The following is an 18,797-nucleotide window of genomic DNA, read 5'->3' as shown; positions in this document are numbered from 1 at the left end:
GATTTTGACAAGATGGGGGGTTGGATGACATCACTAGTCAGAAAATAGACTAAGTTAAAAGCTCTCACGGCACAAAGGTAGCAGTAAAGAATGGCAGTGTTATTGTCATATTTGCCATGAGAAAAGGAACCAATTAATACAAGTTTGGGGAGTTTGTGAGTAATAACACGTTAATTACACCTTAATAACAAAAGCTATAATGACAAATGCTTGGGACAAGTTTGGGGAGATTTTGATAAGCCGGGGTGTTTACGTAGCAGTAAAGAATACCAGTGATATTGTCACATTTGCTATGTAAAGGAGGGGTGCGACTCATTGAGACGTTCTGTCATTTTTAACATATTCCATGTGTTTCGTGTAATAGTGTTTATTTGGGTTTAACGTAGCACAAACGCGGACACTCGCGGGCAGATTTTGGGAGCACATGACCTATGAACGGGTGGGGAACCAATTAATAGTGTATGTCCCAGCAAGAATGAGGGCGACATTAAAAGTGCGACGATGGCGCCCTGCCCAAAACAAAAACAAAGGGACTCCATCACACATTAAGAACCACTGGTCTAAAAACATCTGAATCGCTCCCACTGAGCTGTCTTTTTTTTTCTTCTAGTCCTTCACTCTCACTTTCCTCATCCACGAATCTTTCATCCTCGCTTAAATTAATGGGGAAATTGTCGCTTTCTCGGTCCGAATTGCTCTCGCTGCTGGTGGCCATGATTGTAAACAATGTTCAGATGTGAGCTCTACAACCCGTGACGTCATGCGCACATCGTCTGCTAACACCGGGAAAAAGTCGCTTCAATTTATTAGCGACCAAAAGTTGTGAACTTTATCGTCGATGTTCTCCACTATATCCTTTCAGAAAAATATGGCAATATCGTGTAATGATCAAGTATGACACATAGAATGGACCTGCTATCCCCGTTTAAATAAGAAAATCTCATTTCAGTAGGCCTTTAAGAAACCATCTATCCCATCCATTTTCTACCGCTTATTCCCTTTCGTGGTCGCGGGGGGCGCTGGCGCCTATCTCAGCTACAATCGGGTGGAAGGCGGGGTAACCCCTGTACAAGTCGCCACCTCATCGCAGGCCTTTATGGTACCACTGGTCTAATAACATCTGAATCGGTCCCACTGCACTGTCTTTTTTCTTTGTTCCCTAGTCCTTCACTCTCACTTTCCTCATCCACAAATCTTTCATCCTCACTCAAAATAATGGGGAAATCGTCACTTTCTCGGTCCGAATGGCTTTTGCTGGTGGTGGCCATGATTGTAAACAATGTGAGGAGCTCCACAACCCGTGACGTCACACGCACATCGTCTGCTACTTCCGGTACAGGCAGGGCTTTTTTATTAGCGACCAAAAGTTGTGAACTTAATTGTCGATGTTCTCTACTAAATCCTTTCAGCAAAAATATGGCAATATCGCGAAATGATCAAGTATGACACATAGAACTGACCTGCTATCCCCGTTTGGATAAGAAATTCTCATTTCAGTAGGTCTTTAAGAACCACTGGTCTAATAAGTGAAGTGAATTATATTAATATAGCGCTTTTCTCTAGTGACTCAAAGCGCTTTACATAGTGAAACCCAATATCTAAGTTACATTTAAACCAGCGTGGGTGGCACTGGGAGCAGGTGGGTAAAGTGTCTTGCCCAAGGACACAGCGGACTAAGATGGCGGAAGCGGGAATCCAACCTGCAACCCTCAAGTTGCTGGCACGGCCGCTCTACCAACCGAGCCATGCCGCCCCAATGATAATAATAATAATAACATCTGAATCGCTCCCACTGCCCTGTCTTTCCTTTTTCCCTAGTCCTTCACTCTCATTTTCCTCATCCACAAATCTTTCATCCTCGCTCAAATTAATGGGGAAATCATCCCTTTTTTACGGTCCGAATCGCTCTCGCTGCTGGTGGCCATGACTGTAAACAATGTGAAGATGTGAGGAGCTCCACAACCTGTGACATCACACGCACATCGTCTGATACTTCCGGTACAGGCAAGGCTTTTTTATTAGCGAACAAAAGTTGCGTACTTTATCGTCGACGTTCTCTACTAAATCCTTTCAGCAAAAATATGGCAATATCGCAAAATGATCAAGTATGACACATAGAATGGACCTGCTATCCCCGTTTAAATAAGAACATCTCATTTCAGTAGGCCTTTAAAACAAAGGGACTCCAAAACAAAGGCACTCCATCACACACTAAAGTCGTCCGCCTGAACCCACTCCACCACACCCGGGGGGGTCTAACCTCATGCTGTAGGCTCCGGCCCCCAGCTCCTGCCCGATGCCGGAGAGGCTGGCATCGAAGTCGTGCACCAGCCCGGACTCGATGGTGGCGTCGTCGATCTTGAGCACCCAGGCCATGGGCCCGAGCTCCTTGTCGTCGGCTTCCACCTGGGGGGCCGCCAGCTTGCTTGAGTTGGGAGCCGGGGAGGAGGACGGCGGGGCGAGGCGAGGACGTCCGCAGCCCAGGAAACTTAGGCGCTCGCTGCTCGGCACGCAAGCCAGGAGAACGGAATGCTTTCTTCCGACACGGGACGGAGCTCCATGCCCGCACTGCGGTGGGCTACATCCGTCAACTTGTTGTTTTCCTCCCCAGTGAAACCAGAAAAAAAGACGGTCGTGACTCGGAGAGACGCGAGCTAGCTGTCACATGCTAACTAGCATGCTAGCTTCGGAGAACCATTTCAAGTGGACTACGGCGGAAGTTCCACTCCCCGAAAAGAAAACGTTTTTTTGGTCGGTTACGTCGATGTGGGACGGTTACAAACAAAGTGGCAAACGGGAGTTGGGTGGAGGAAATCCCGGGGTGCAACCCACCCCGGCTACGGAGCTAAATAGCATCAACTTCCGTTGCTTTGCTGTGATGATGTCCGGGGAAGGGTGGAGGAGGGAGGGGGGAAGCAGGGTCCTACTAAAGGCTTGCAAGTCCCTCCGGTGCCGCCCCGGCTCGTCCTCCTCTTCTCATTGCGCTGCACCCCGGGTCACCGCGTCGGCTTGCCCGCCGTCCTCGAAGCCTTCAGAGAGAGACACGGGCGCGGGCATCAACATGGCTCCCCTCCGCCTGTCCTCGACCAGGGTTGCGGGGGGGGGAACCAGCCAATCAGAGGCCGAGCTTGTCGCCGTCAGCCAATCGCGTGGCTCTCTCCTTGTATGGCGTCACTCCCTGAGCCCCGCCCACTTTGCAACGACAATACACTCGCAAAAGTTGACAGCAACTCGCTAAGTCGTTAACGCTTCCTATAAAATTCACATGAATAAAAAAAAATGAAAATAAATAATATGTACCGTGTGTGACTTCCGGCGCCGTCGTCGAGTCTCTGCACGGGAGTTCGGAAGTTCTCGGTGCACGGCTGCCAGAACAACATGGTGTCCCACGCCGGCGGTCTCACTGCCGACCTGGGCCAGTTGTGTGAGCCGAACATGAGCTCATGTCCGCTGCGGCGGACGTTGCCTTGCAGGGCCGCAGCGTGGAGGCCCCACTGCTGCTGCTGGTCCTCAACCTCCGGGCTTCCGGTACAAGCTGGTCAATGATTGAGCCTGCCGAGCGGACCCTGGCCGAGCCGCGCGGTCAAAGTGTCGCTGCAGACTCCGAGCCATGCTATTTTGGCTCCAGGAGGGGAGGGGGGAGACCCGCCTCATTGCATAAGAAACACCCTGCTGACACTGACAACAACACCACCACTCACCCATTGCTAGTATTACTAAAGGCCTACTGAAATGAGATGTTCTTATTTAAACGGGGATAGCAGGTCCATTCTACGTGTCATACTTGATCATTTCACCATATTGCCATATTTTTGCTGAAAGGATTTAGTAGAGAACATCCACGATAAAGTTCGCAACTTTTGGTCGCTAATAAAAAAGCATTGCCTGTACCGGAAGTAGCAGACGATGTGCGCGTGACGTCACTGGTTGTAGAGCTCCTCACATTGTTTACAATCATAGCCACCAGCAGCTAGAGCGATTCGGACCGAGAAAGCGACAATTTCCCCATTAATTTGAGCGAGGATGAAAGATTCGTGGATGAGGAAAGTGAGAGTGAAAGACTAGAAAAGAAAAAAAAAAAAGACGAGGGCAGTGGGAGCAATCCAGATGCTATTAGACACATTTACTAGGATAATTCTGGAAAATCCCTTATCTGCCTATTGTGTTACTAGTGTTTTAGTGAGATTATATAGTCATACCTGAAATTCGGAGGGCTGTGGTGACCACCAGTGTCTCTGAAGGAAGCCATGGAGGAGCCAAGAAAGTCGCGGTGCCTCTTTGACAGCTGCAGGAGGAACGACACTAGCTCCGCTTATGTTTACGGTAAGAGCCAAATTAATACCACAATTTTCTCACCGAAACCTGCCGGTTTACATGTGGTCGGGAACCATGTTCACTTGACCGCTCCTTCCATAGTAAAGCTTCACAACAAACAAAGGAACACACGCTGTGTTTGTGTTGCTACAGCCGGCTGCAATACACCGCTTTCCACCAACATCTTTCTTCTTTGTAGTCTCCATTATTAATTGAACATATTGCTAAAGATTCAGCAACACAGATGTCCAGAATACTGTGTGATTATGCGATAAAAACAGACTACTTTTAGCCGTGATCGGTGCTGGGAGAACATGTCCGCTACCACCGGTGACGTCACGCGCACGCATCATCATTTTGTGACGTTTTCAACAGGACACATCGCGGGAAATTTAAAATTGCAATTTAATAAACTAAAAAGGCCGTATTGGCATGTGTTGCAATGTTAATATTTCATCATTGATATATAAACTATCAGACTGCGTGGTCGCTAGTAGTGGCTTTCAGTAGGCCTTTAAGCATGCTTTCATTCTGCTGCACCGGAACTTCACAAGATGATCTGAACGAGTTCTTTATTTTATCGTAAGCACATTTTGTAAATACACATGAGGGAGGGTCAGGAGCCAAAATAAGAGTGAAAATGTTACATAAAAGACACGAGCGAGTTATAATAATAATAATAATAATAAAAGTAGAATCGAGCTGGGGACATGATGTTGGAAGGAGGAATAAAATCATACATTCCTACACCTTTCTCAGGTGACTGAGGGGGAGGAGCCAGAGAAAAGCAAGGGCGACATGGCATATTCCATTTGAATATTGTAATCATTATAAAATAGGCTACCTTTTGTGGTGTACTTCCTGAAAAGGGCGGACATTTTGTCACATGGATTTTGACTCCACTGAATAATACAAACCAGGCACCTTACTTTTAGGGGACGAATAAAGTAAACTCGCCAAAATAAAAGTCCAGTGAGCTACTTTTTGAGGAGGGAGAGAGGGTGTGGTAACGCCAATGAGGTGGTGGAGGACGGACATTTCTATATCTTCATAATCCATGAGTGACAACAGGTGGCCAGGTGGAGGGTGTATTTGACAAGCGTCACTGGTGGGGGGAGGCGCAGCGGGTTAATGTGTCACTGTCAAGTCCAGACTCAAGTCCACAAGTGTACCCATGTATTTTAGTTCTTGGCGCGCGTGAGCCAACGACGACAAAACAGGCGGCGGGGTTGCAGTACCACAAGAAGGCGCCTTCCTCCTATAGACCCTCGGAGGGGTCGCTGGCGCTGGAGCCCGACTGGGCGCGCTTGATGTAGAGATTCAACAGCTTGAGCTGCGGCACAGAGGGAGGACAAAGGGCAGGCGTTAGGGAGCGCGCTTTTACTTTGACGACACAGGTTGGCTTGGACGACCACCTTGCTGCTGGACAGCTGGCTGAGGTGCGGTTTGAGGTCCTCCCCGATCACGGCGTAGATGGCCACCAAGCAGAAGACGCAGGCTTTCCTCACGCTGCTCTCGGAGTTGTCATAGCCCTGTGTGAACACGGGGACCATCACTCCACACCTTCATAACAATATGTAATATATACACACTGCAAGTGTATATATATATATATATATATATATATATATATATATATATATATATATATATATATATATATATATATATATATATACATATATACATACAGACCCCGTTTCCATATGAGTTGGGAAATTGTGTTAGATCTAAATATAAACGGAATACAATGATTTGCAAATCCTTTTCAACCTATATTCAATTGAATGCGCTACAAAGACAAGATATTTGATGTTCAAACTCATAATAATTACTTAGAATTTAATGGCTGCAACACGTGCCAAATTAGTTGGGAAAGGGCATGTTCACCACTGCGTTACATCACCTTTTCTTTTAACAACACTCAATAAAGGTTTGGGAACTGAGGAAACTAATTGCTGAAGCTTTGAAAGTGGAATTCTTTCCCGTTCTTGTTTTATGTAGAGCTTCAGTCGTTCAACAGTCCGGGGTCTCCGCTGTCGTATTTTACGCTTCATAATGCGTACACATTTTCGATGGGAGACAGGTCTGGACTGCAGGCGGGCCAGGAAAGTACCCGCACTCTCTTTTCTACAAAATCCACGCTGTTGTAACACTTGTCTTGCTGAAATAAGCAGGGGCGTCCATTCTAACGTTGCTTGGATGACAACATATGTTGCTCCAAAACCTGTATGGACCTTTCAGCATTAATGGTGCCTTCACAGATGTGTAAGTTATCCATGCCTTGGGCACTAATGCACCCCCATACCATCACAGATGATGGCTTTTGAACTTTGCGCCTATAACAATCCGAATGGTTGTTTTCCTCTTTGTTCCGGAGGACACCACGTCCTTTGTTTCCAAATATAATTTGAAATGTGGACTTGTCAGACCACAGAACACCTTTCCACTTTGCATCAGTCCATCTTAGGTGAGCTCGGGCCCAGCCAAGCCGGCGGCGTTTCAGGATATTGTTGATAAATGGGTTCGGTTTTGCATAGTAGAGTTTTAACTTGCACTTACAGATGCAGCGACCAACTGTAGCTACTGAGAGTGGTTTTATGAAGTGTTCCTGAGCCCATGTGGTGATATCCTTTACACACTGATGTCGGTTTTTGATGCACTACCGCCTGAGAGATCAAAAGTCCGTAATATCATCGCTTACGTGCAGTGATTTCTTCATATTCTCAGAACTTTTTGATGATTTTACGGACCGTAGATGGTAAAATCCCTAAATTCCTTGCAACAGCTCGTTGAGAAATGTTGTTCTAAAACTGTTGGACAATTTGCTTACAAAGTGGTGACCCTCGCCCCATCCTTGTTTGTGAATTACTTAGCATTTCATGGAAGCTGCTTTTTTACCCAATCATGGCACCCACCTGTTCCCAATTAGCCTGCACACCTGTGGGATGTTCCATATAAGTGTTTGATGAACATTCCTCAACGTAATCAGTACTTTTTGCCACCTTTCCCAACTTCTTTGTCATGTGTTGCCGGCATCAAATTCTAAAGTTAATGAATATTTGCACAAAAAAAAAATGTTTATCAGTTTGAACATCAAATATGTTGTCTTTGTAGCATATTCAACTGAATATGGGTTGAAAAGGATTTGCAAATCATTGTATTCCGTTTATATTTACATCTAACACAATTCCCCAACTTATATGGAAACAGAGTTTTTAAATTAGAAGTAATTGTAGCCTTCAACAGGTCAACAATTCATGACATTAATTTTAAATCATTCATTTTCGAACAATGACAGTTAAAAAAAAAAAAAAAAATCCCACTAAAATTCTCAAGAATTCAAAAAGGTCCCACTCATAAATGTGTTACAAATAAATCAGACATAATATTTTATTTTTTTACTTCCATCTCTCGATCAACAAATGGGACGAGGAGTACGCCAAAGAATCACTTGATTAACCTCTTAAGGCCCATGATGTTTGCTCTTATGTGGGCTCTACCGAGGATGTCGTGGTTTGTGCAGCCCTTTAAGACACTTGTGATTTAGGGCTATATAAATAAACATTGATTGATTGATTTGTTTACATGCTTTTTTTTATTTATCTTTGCTATTTGGGATTATTGGACCCTATTTAGATTAAAAACTAAGAATCATCTTTTGATATGATGTACTTAGTCCATAAGTACATAAACATGTACTTCATGTTTAGTGACGTGCTAATTCTTATTTTTACACTTTTTCCCCCAAAATTCCATTGTATGTTATACTCTTCTGACACCACCAGATGGCAGTATAAGTGTCCACATAAGTGGCCATAAGACCCCAATTCAGTAGTGTACACAATTTTGGAAATAAGAGCTAAAAGGTGCTGTCCACATATGTGGCCACTAAGCCTTTATTAAAGTACAGTGTTTTATTTTCCTATATTCAAACTGTGTGTAATGTTACAGTGGCCAAAAACGTGACTATGCTTGTCAAATGAATCATCTGCATTGTTTTTAATTAATACTTAGGCCTACTACGACGATGTGGGTCATTATGCTGGTAGTCGGTGAAAAAAAGTTTGAAAACCACTGTAATGGAGTAAAAGTATAAAGAAAAGTATGACAATATAAGTTTGCCAACAGCTGCGTCGCAACATCATAAAGCGCATACAGCCACTGTCATCTTGTGGCGTTTTTATAAAAAAAAAACAAAAAAAAACACCAGGAGTTGCCTACAGCCACAGAAATGTTCCTAATTGGACAGGGGGTGGTATGGAAAGGCAGGTGTAACAGGAGAGAGTGCGTACCTGTATGAGTCCTGGCACTATTTCGGGCAAAAGACCGGCGAGGCTCTCGCGAGAAATCTTCTCCACCACCTTGGTCTGCATCTTGATGGCTGCCAGGTTGATGGGGTAGTCGGCCGACTGGATGATGGGACACAGCACTTTGATACACTGGTCCGGACTGATGGACAACGCCAACATGGCCGCCGTCTCTTCCGCCGCTCGTACCACCTGCGGGCGTACCAGCATTAGACTAACTTTATTGATCCACAATGTCAATTGTTCCACACAGGAGCTCAGTTACAAGGATGGAAAGGACAACGCACACAAGGGCACAAAAAGAGGGCGAAAACAAAAAGGTATAAAGTAGACAAAAAAATGTACCGTATTAGCAATATAAAATAACATGTAATATTGGGGACGAAGTGGCGCGGTTGGGAGAGGGGCAAGACACTTCACCCTTGCTCCTGATGGGTCGTGGTTAGCGCCTTGCATGGCAGCTCTCTCCATCAGTGTGTGAATGGGTGAATGTGGAAATACTGTCAAAGCGCTTTGAGTCCCTTAAAAAGGTAGAAAAGCGCTACACAAATATAACCCACTTACCATTTTTACCAATATTTACATATTATATATACAGTATATCAGTGGTCCCCAACCACCGGGCTGCGGCTCGATTGGTACCGGGCCGCAGAATAATTTTTCATTAACTTTTATTTTTTCTTTAACATTTTTTTATTTTTACTTTTTTATATTAAATCAACATAAAAAACACAAGATACACTTACAATTATTTCACCAACCCAAAAAAACTCCCCTTTTCATGACAAAACCCTCCCTTTTTCATGACAAAAACCTCCCTTTGTAATGACAAAGAAAGAAAAAAAAAAAAGCCCCCCCGCCCCCCCGGTCTGCGGGTCAAATTATCAAGCGTTGACCGGTCCGCAGCTCCAAAAAGGTTGGGGACCACTGCAGTATATGATGAACGGGTTAATTAATCACCTCCTTGTAGGGCTGGGCGATATGGCCTCTTTTTAATATCGCAATATTTTTAGGCCATATCGCGATACATGATATATATCTCCATATTTTGCCTTAGCCTTGAATGAACACTTGATGCATATAATCACAGCAGTATGATGATTCTATGTGTCTACATTAAAACATTCTTCTTCATACTGTATATGCTACTTTTAAACTTTCATGCAGAGAAAGACATCACAACAAAAAAAAAATCTAAATTTTTTTCATACGGTGTTGATCTGGAAATGTTTGCCCCGGCATTTTGATAGTGTGGGCGTGTGGCATCTAATGGAGATGTTGACATGCGGAGTAATCACTCTTCATTTTGGGCAGGTGACTTTTCAAATGATGCTACATATTAGCAGTAATGCTACTTTTTGTAGCAACGCTTGTGCACCACACATGACACATTAAAGTTGTCTATTTGACATATTCCCGCTTGAAGCCGAACCACCGCCAGACGATGGACTCCCTGCTGTTTTTCTTGGGAGTTTCTTCCTTCATTTGTTACCAGATTCGCACTTTTCGTATTATCACTCGCACAGCTGCGCTAGCATCACAGCTAACGTTACCCATGCTGCTACCTCTCTGCTCAGCGAGGGCGTATACGTATGTGACGTATGACGTGACAGTATGTGACGCGTGTAAGAAGGTGCGCTTGCTCTCTGTGACAAGAAGAGACAAGAAAGAGCGAGGAGAGCCTATAGTGTAATGCCCGCAGCTAAAAGCAACTGCGTGACAACATATACTCGGATATCACGATATGGTCATTTTCCATATCGCACAGACACAAACCCGCGATATATCGCCCAGCCTTACCTCCTTGTGGGGGTCTTTGTGCGCTTCTAGGGCCTTCATGATGGTGAGCTCGGCGTAGTTCTTGAACCTCCAGGGCTGCTTGCTGAGGATCTCCCGCAGAACCCTCAGCGCCAGGGTGCGGATGACGTGCTGGGAAGAACACAAAGGGTTGGACTCGTGGCGGGCGGCAGTTTCTCGAGCTGGGACGGCGTACCTCTCGGTCGCCCATGGTCTCCAGCAGCAGCAGCAGGATGGTCTTGAAGTGCTCGTCCCAGACCTGCAGGGTGTTTCCGTGGATCAGCTTGAGCAGCTTGCTCAGCGCCGCCTTGCGCTCCTCGATGCGTTCGTTGTGGTTGGACAGCTCCTTCAGCAGCTCGGCCATCAGCTCCGACTGGGCCATGCTGCTGTCTGCGCACACAGGAACTATGAAGGCCGCCACAAACACGACAGAGGAAAAAAGACAAGTTTTGTACCGTCGGTGAGCTGCTCCGAGTCGTCCAGGCCGCTATCTTTGCGGCTGTGTTTGAAGGGAGAGTCCATCAACAGCCTGCGATGTTCCATCGGGCTGGAGGACAGCAGCGGCGTATTGAGGAGGGATGTCTTGTTGTCCAGAGCCATGCGGCCGCCGTCCACCGACTCCATGCCGCTGCCGCCCTGCACGACATTCTTACCGTCAGGTCGTTTCACACGCATATTGGGAAATTCCAGCCCCGAGCCTCCTCACCTCGTCTCCGTCGCGCCGCTGGAGCGGGTCGTTCATGTCCTCTTGGCTGCGCACGCTGAAGTTCTGGATGGCCTCGGTGACACCTTTTAGCGAGCTGTAGATGTCTTCGGAGTTCATGTTCTCCGTGTCGTAGTCGAATGCACTGCAGCAGAACACAGTGGGCGGACCAAACCACCATCATGAAACTTTTGCCTTTGATGTAGCAGATTTCCTAACTGTGCAGACGCTCTCTGACTCGTTGCCATAACGGAAGCTGAGCATTGCTTGTACATTTACTTGTAAATTAGGAGGAAAGTCATATAAAGGGTTTGTTTTCTTTATTTGTCCATTTGCAAACTTTTCTTTGTGCATGAACTTTCTATTGTTGTTATTTGTGCCGCTAGAGGCATTATGGCACAGCCATTTTGGAAAGGCGGCACCCCCTCCCCCCTTACATGACATTCTGTTTACACAGTCGATTACTTAATCGCCACTTCTCAGTGCTTCAGTGTGTTTCTTGTCTAGACATTCACCAAATTTTGTCTATTTTGTTGTAAACCCCAACAACACCACTCTGGAAAGAAAAAAAGGGATTAGCTGTTGACCTAGACACACTGCCCTGTGTGACAGTTCCGCTCGCCTTTGTGTTTTGATTATGGAGACATTGTTGATCCATTCACTCCTTATGTTTGATTATACATACACACACAAATATACAAACATATACAGTATACACACACACACACACACACACACACACACACACACATACACACATATATATATATATACATGGACTTATACAAATACGTATATATACATAAATATATACATACACATATATACACATAAATATATACAGTATATAATATATATACACATGTATACATATATATACACATACATATAAATACATATATATACACATATATATGTGTGTGTATAGATATACATATATTATATTTATACACACATATATACTTTCATACATACACACACATATATATTATATATGTATATATATGTGTGTATACATGTGTGTGTATATATATATATATATATGTGTGTGTATATAATATTTCTGTATATATATATATATATATATATGTGTTTATATATATATACTGTATATATATGTACATACATACATATATATGTTTGTGTCTATCTATTTATATATATATATACAGTATATATACACACACACACACACACACACACACACACACACACACACACACACACACACACACACACACACACACACACCACACACACACACAGCGTTGCAACGATGGGAACAGTATTCTAATTAGATAACTCGTTACTGAAAAAAAATAACACTGTTAAAGCCAATAGCCAAAAAACTCCATTATTAACGCTAAATTCTGGAACGATCTCCCTCTCCATGTGAGACAGGCCCTTTCCTTGTCTACCTTTAAGACCCTTCTCAAAACCTACTGGCTTTTAACCCACCATGAGACTTTGAACTGTTTTCAACTTTTTAACTGCATTTTACCGAACAAATTTTTATCGTTGGTATAATATGGTCTGGTATTACCAACACTGCTTCTAAGCGGGTACAAAGTAACAGAACCCAATATTTTTGTAGCTCTAAATAAACACAATGCTTCCACACAATGTTAACATGCGAATAAGGTAACAGCTAGCATACTTGTGAAGTGGCGCCAAGTAACGGAATCCATGATTATGAGATTAAAAAGGTAAAATGTTAGCATAAAACAGTAGCACGATACCACTACTATGCTAACAGACGGACAGTTGGCATTTTTAAGAATTTGAGGTTTAAACATACACAATTTGCTAAATTGCAAGTACCAAACACCAGCATTGTAACTTGGTCATGTTAATGTTAACAGCCATGATTAAAATAAAATGTTAGTCTGCTATCTAGTTACCTTGGTGAGGGCGTGTTATGGGAGGTGTTGGTGGGGGAGGTAACCGGGCTGGGCCAGCTGGCCGGAGATCGAGGGGTGTGGCGCGTCAGAGGGCTGCCCATAGATGCCTGCGGGAGGCCGTGAGATAACAGTCATTGGAGCTCGCTCGTGAGCAGGTAGCAAAACCACGTGTCACCTGTGCCGCGTTGCCCGTGTTTTTCAGGTGGTTTTGAAGGAGCTTGGTGGCCCCGTCCTGAAAGGTTTTGGGCAGCGCCGCCAGCAGCATGGTAAACTCGGGGGTGTTGAGCTGGAAGAGTGCAATCAGCACCGACTGGGCCGCCTGGAACAAAACAAAATACACTGGTACTCCTCGTCCCGTTTGCTTATGGTAGGAAATGTAGTCTCCTAAAAAAAAATTACCACACCACCTAAATTTAAAGATAGCATAAGCCCATTTCAGACGTTTGATAATAGGTTTGTGTTTTTCATACCTACCTTTGTTCTGTTTGACTCATTTCACCTAATTTTATATACCTATACTGGCTCACCTGCACTGGCTTGCTGTGCACTTAAGATGTGACTTTAAGGTTTTACTACTTAGGTATAAAATACTACACAGTCTAGCTCCATCCTATCTTGCCGATTGTATTGTACCATATGTCCCGGCAAGAAATCTGCGTTCAAAGGACTCCGGCTTACTAGTGATTCCCAGAGCCCAAAAAAAGTCTGCGAGCTATAGAGCGTTTTCTATTGAGCCTCCAGTACTCTGGAATGCCCTCCCGGTAACAGTTCGAGATGCTACCTCAGTCGAAGCATTTAAGTCCCATCTTATAACTCAGTTGTATACTCAAGCCTTTAAATCAATCAATCAATCAATGTTTATTTATATAGCCCCAAATCACAAATGTCTCAAAGGACTGCACAAATCATTACGACTACAACATCCTCGGAAGAACCCACAAAAGGGCTACTGAAAGCCACTACTACCGACTACGCAGTCTGATAGTTTATCTATCAATGATGAAATATTAACATTTCAACACATGCCAATACTAAATTGTAATTTTAAATTTCGCGCCTAAGTATCCTGCTGAAAACGTTGTGGTATGATGACGCGTGCGCGTGACGTCACCCATTGTGGAGGACATTTTGTTCCAGCATCATTCCCAGCTATAAGTCGTCTGTTTTCATCGCATAATTCCACAGTATTCTGGACATCTGTGTTGCTGAATCTTTTGCAATTTGTTCAATGAATAATGGAGACGTCAAAGAAGAAAGCTGTAGGTGGGAAGCGGTGTATTGCGGCCGCCTTTAGTAACACAAACACAGCCGGTGTTTCATTGTTTACATTCCCGAAAGATGAGGGTGAAGCTTTACTATGGAACAGAGCGGTCAAGCGAACACGGTTGGATTGGACCACACACACAAAGTACAGTGTATTATGCAGCGATCATTTTGAAAGATCGTGTTTCGAAAAGGGTCCCTTGCGAAGGGCAGAGATGGGCATCGCCATCACCCGTCGACTGGTGCTGAAAAAAGGCCGACCTTCAGGTTGTACAGGTACGACCATATAATGTCACTAAAACACTAGTAACACAATAAGCAGGTAAGAGATTTTCCAGAATTATCCTTGTAAATTTGTCTAATAACATCTGAATTGCTCCCACTGCCGAAGTCTTTTTTTTTTAAAAAGTCCTTCACTCTCACTTTCCTCATCCAGGAATCTTTCATCCTCGCTCAAATTAATGGGGAAATTGTCGCTTTCTCGGTCCGAATCGCTCTCGCTGCTGGTGGCCATGATTGTAAACAATGTTCAGATGTGAGGAGCTCCGGAACCCGTGACGTCACGCGCACATCGTCTGCTACTTCCAGTACAGGCAAGGCTTTTTTATCAGCACCAAAAGTTGCGAACTTTATCATCAACGTTCTCTACTAAATCCTTTCAGCAAAAATATGGCAATATCGCGAACTGATCAAGTATGACACATAGAACAGACCTGCTATCCCCGTTTAAGAAAGAAAATCTCATTTCAGTAGGCCTTTATATAGACCTCCCTTTTAGACCAGTTGATCTGCCGTCTCTTTTCTGCTCTCCACGAAGGAGAGGCACAGATTAGGTGACCACAAATTTTGCGCGAGCTGCTCAAAGTCGAGACCCGGGGTGGACCATTCATGTGTGCATTAGTTTGGGACGTCTCTGCGCTGCTGACTTGTCTCCACTCAAGATGATCTCCTGCTGCCCCACTATGGACTGGACTCTCACACTATTAACTAGATCCACTCGACGTCCATTGCGCCAGTCGCCCAGGGTGGTGGGTAACCCACATCTGTAGTCCCCTCCAGGGTTTCTCTTTGTAGCCCATTGGGTTGAGTTTTTTCTTGCCCTGATTTGGGATCTAAGTTGTGGCTTGTGCAGCCCCTTTGAGACACTTGTGATTTAGGGCTATATAAGTGTATTACATGTGTATTATATTTATATAGCGCTGTTCTCTACTGATTCAAAGCGCTTTACATAGTGAAACCCAATATCTAAGTTACATTTTTAAACCAATGTGGGTGGCACTGTGAGCAGGTGAGTAAAGTGTAGTGCCCAAGGACACAACAGCAGTGACTAGGATGGCAGAAGTGGGGATCGAACCTGGAACTCTCAAGTTGCTGGCACGGCCACTCTACCAACCGAGCTATACCGCCGCTATATAAATAATCTTTGATTGGTTGATTAAGATTTTAGTGGGGGGGAAAATAGGTCGTTGACGATAACTCAGAGGACAATTTTTAGTCTTTCTGGTTGTGATATCTGTTTTTGTGCACCTTTCTGACGTCGGAGCTTTTGGGTTCGCTCGTCCAGGTGATGATGCGGGAGACGGCGAGCCGAGTCTCGCTGGAGTTGGCAAAGTCAGGAGCTTCCATCTGTAGCGTCAGCGTCTCGATGTACCTCAGGATGGCCACCTTCACCTGCGACCAACACCACATTAGCCGATTAGCTCATTCCGCCTTTCCGGTTCGCCAACAACATGAAAAAGCTTCACCACATGTGCGTCACCAGCCACTCTGAAAATGAAATAATCGGATGAATCGGGGGGCGGGGATGGGAAATGATACAAGGACATGCGGTGCCTTGTGGGGCAAAGGAAGAGCATTCTGAGAAAATTCAAGCAAAACAACAAATGGCTTTCTCTTCTCGCCCACAACTTCCTGCTCACCACGTCACCATTGCTCCCCCCCGGAGCGCACTGACCTGGCGGGAGCAGCTCCAGGCTGCAGCCTGCTCGTCTAGCGAGCAGGCGTGGCGCCGCACTCTGGGGGGGAGCAATTTTACACCGGGCGCCCCCCTGCCTCGCCCACAACACGAGCTCCGCACAGGCTTCAGAGAGAGAGAGCAGAGGCACCGCGTCAGGTCAACGAAGTGTTGGAAAGATGAGGGCTGGAACATTATGGGAAAAATAATAATCACCATTATTTGGACTGATATTGGAGTCACTAGATCAACTCCAAATTATAAAAACTAAAATCGATTTCCACAAAAGAAAAAGTCATTTCTGAATAATAATCAATTTGTAAAAAGGTATGTTTAGGCTGTGTCCATGCAACCAGAGGAAAAGTTTCATCATAACTACTATACCAAATAACACTTTTATGAGAGAATCGGTTCTAATCGATGATCATGTCTGAAGCGAATTGTCACGCCAAGAATCGGATCAAATCCCAAGGTGCCCAAAGATTCCAACCCACCACAATTCCCAATCACGAATAATAACATGAATTTTCACCAAGACGTCATTGTGGAGTTATTGAGTCTGAGTAGCTGATTGGAGCGCTAGCTTGCACAGCTAGTGGGTCCATGACGATGACTTCTGTTTTGTTTGATCAGCCGTTTTACTGCCGTGTTACAGACATCGTTTGGAAACAATAAGGTATGTAAATTAGAGCTGGCAGATATATCTATATACTCGACATATTGCGGGTTGGTCTCTGTGCGATATAGAAAATGACTATATCATGATGTTCGAGTATACAGTATGTTCTCAGGCAGGGACTTTTAGCTGCGGGCATTACACTACACGTGTTTCCCACTCTTTATTGTCTCTCCTTCTCACAGAGACGTAAACCAAGCGCACCTTCTTACATACGTCACGTGCGCAACTTCACACGCTCTCGCGGAGCAGAGAGGTATCGACCGATAACATTAGCTGTGATGCTGGCGGTGAGGTGCGGGTGGTAATACGACAGAGAGAAGGTGCGAATGTGGTAACAAATGAAGGAAGGATTCCCAAGAAAAACAGCATGGGATCCATCGTCTGGCGGTGGTTTGGCTTCAAACGGGAATATGCTCAACATTTATGCTGCAAAAGCATTGCTACAAAAAGTAGCAGTACTGCTAATGTAGCATAATTTGAAAAGTCACCCGCTAAAGAATGAGGAGTGCTTGAAACTCTGCATGTCAACATTTTCAGCCGGTGCCACACCAACAAAATGCAACTACTTCCAGATCAACGCCGTATGAAAAAAAAAAACAGGAGATAACGTTCGCAGGGCCCTATTATGCAGCTCATTTTTGTTTGACAGTTATTGAAATATCTTGTGTGACATCATGCACAAAAGTGCACTTTATTTGTTTTAAACTATTTTAGGGGCGTTCTGGACAAAAAGTGCACTTTAATTTAGTGTTGTTTTGATATGTCATCTTGGTGACATCATGCACAAAAGTGCACTAATAGCTTGTTTTAAAATGTCTCTGACAATCTTGCACTTTCTGTTTTGGAAATGACATGAATCTTTGTGCCACTGCTTAATAACTCTTTAATAAATACACTTTTGGTCAATTGACTTAGTTGCGGTTTCCCTCTGCATGAAAGTTTAAAAGTAGCATATATTTATGCAATATGAAGAAGAATGTTTTAATGTAGAATCATCATACCGCTGTGATTATATGCATCAAGTGTTCATTCAAGGCTAAGGCAAAATATGGAGATATACATGGTGTATCGTGATATGGCCTAAAAATATCGAGATATTAATAAAAGGCCATATCGCCCAGCCGTGATGTAAATAAATATTTAAGGAATATTTTTGTGTAAATAAAAAATTTCACAACGTATATGTCTGCAACTTATAGTCTGGTGTGGCTTATATATGGAAAATATTTTCTTCTTCTAAAATTTAATAGGTGTGGCATATATCCCGGTGAAATACGGTATTTTCCCTGATATTCTGGGTTCAACAGCGGATTCTGATTTATTGGCCGAGTCTATAACTCCCGTCCGTGGTTACGTTAACGTGGAAACCATACGGCCTAACTTTTTTTTGTTGAGGTTAGCGATTATTGATTAGGCACACTACTCCTGTCCAAAGGAAACACCTAGTAACTCACTTCTAGCTGATTTTGAGAAAACAAAGGAAAACCAATCTATCTTGATGCTGTCTTACAAAGATTTACAAAGTCATCAAACGTATAGATGTTTTCTTGAGCTTTCATTTTCTTGCCGATTGAGCCATGGATTGAATCTGCTCTCATGAACGTGTGCCCTTTCTCCAAATATTTTATCACAATCTCGGGTGGGCCCCATTCTACGTTTGCACATTGGGCAAGAGCCGTGTACAGCGTCCAGCTTTTATTTTGACCTCCACAGTTATCTGCCCAAAAGAGTATGCAAGGGGAAGAATCAAGAACAATACATTTAATGAAGGTGCTTGCAACGTCCTGGGCCAGTCTTCCAAATATCCCCTCGTGCCATAACATCACATAATCAGGTTGACCGTCGGCCCCCATTCGTGCAAATGTCTCATTAAAGA

General features: G+C 44.2%; 2 protein-coding genes across 5 annotated transcripts in view; both read right to left on the bottom strand.

The window, feature by feature from the left end:
• Positions 1–3,605, bottom strand: part of ubp1 (upstream binding protein 1) — a 38,317-nt gene extending 34,712 nt beyond the window's left edge. Inside the window, exon 1 of one of the 4 annotated variants that reach the window (XM_061897148.1) lies at positions 3,301–3,605. In XM_061897148.1, the coding sequence (XP_061753132.1) occupies positions 3,301–3,437 (137 nt within the window). In that variant the 5' untranslated portion in view covers positions 3,438–3,605. Of the gene's footprint in view, positions 1–2,260; positions 3,106–3,300 lie in introns of those variants that run through there. The other 3 variants (XM_061897145.1, XM_061897144.1, XM_061897147.1) reach the window with 3 other exon arrangements.
• Positions 3,606–4,869: 1,264 nt separating this feature from the next.
• The window catches only part of clasp2 (cytoplasmic linker associated protein 2), a 136,547-nt gene continuing 122,619 nt past the window's right edge, over positions 4,870–18,797 (bottom strand). The window contains exons 35-44 of the mRNA XM_061897143.1: positions 15,816–15,959; positions 13,201–13,344; positions 13,026–13,132; positions 11,128–11,269; positions 10,877–11,057; positions 10,618–10,811; positions 10,425–10,553; positions 8,610–8,816; positions 5,730–5,846; positions 4,870–5,647 (exon numbers count right to left, since the gene is read on the bottom strand). Coding sequence (XP_061753127.1) covers positions 5,573–5,647; positions 5,730–5,846; positions 8,610–8,816; positions 10,425–10,553; positions 10,618–10,811; positions 10,877–11,057; positions 11,128–11,269; positions 13,026–13,132; positions 13,201–13,344; positions 15,816–15,959 — 1,440 coding nt within the window. The 3' untranslated portion in view covers positions 4,870–5,572. The remainder of the gene's footprint in view (positions 5,648–5,729; positions 5,847–8,609; positions 8,817–10,424; positions 10,554–10,617; positions 10,812–10,876; positions 11,058–11,127; positions 11,270–13,025; positions 13,133–13,200; positions 13,345–15,815; positions 15,960–18,797) is intronic.

Source organism: Nerophis ophidion, linkage group LG04 (assembly GCF_033978795.1).
Source record: "Nerophis ophidion isolate RoL-2023_Sa linkage group LG04, RoL_Noph_v1.0, whole genome shotgun sequence".
NCBI lineage: Eukaryota > Metazoa > Chordata > Actinopteri > Syngnathiformes > Syngnathidae > Nerophis > Nerophis ophidion.
This window is presented reverse-complemented; position numbering and strand designations above follow the sequence as displayed.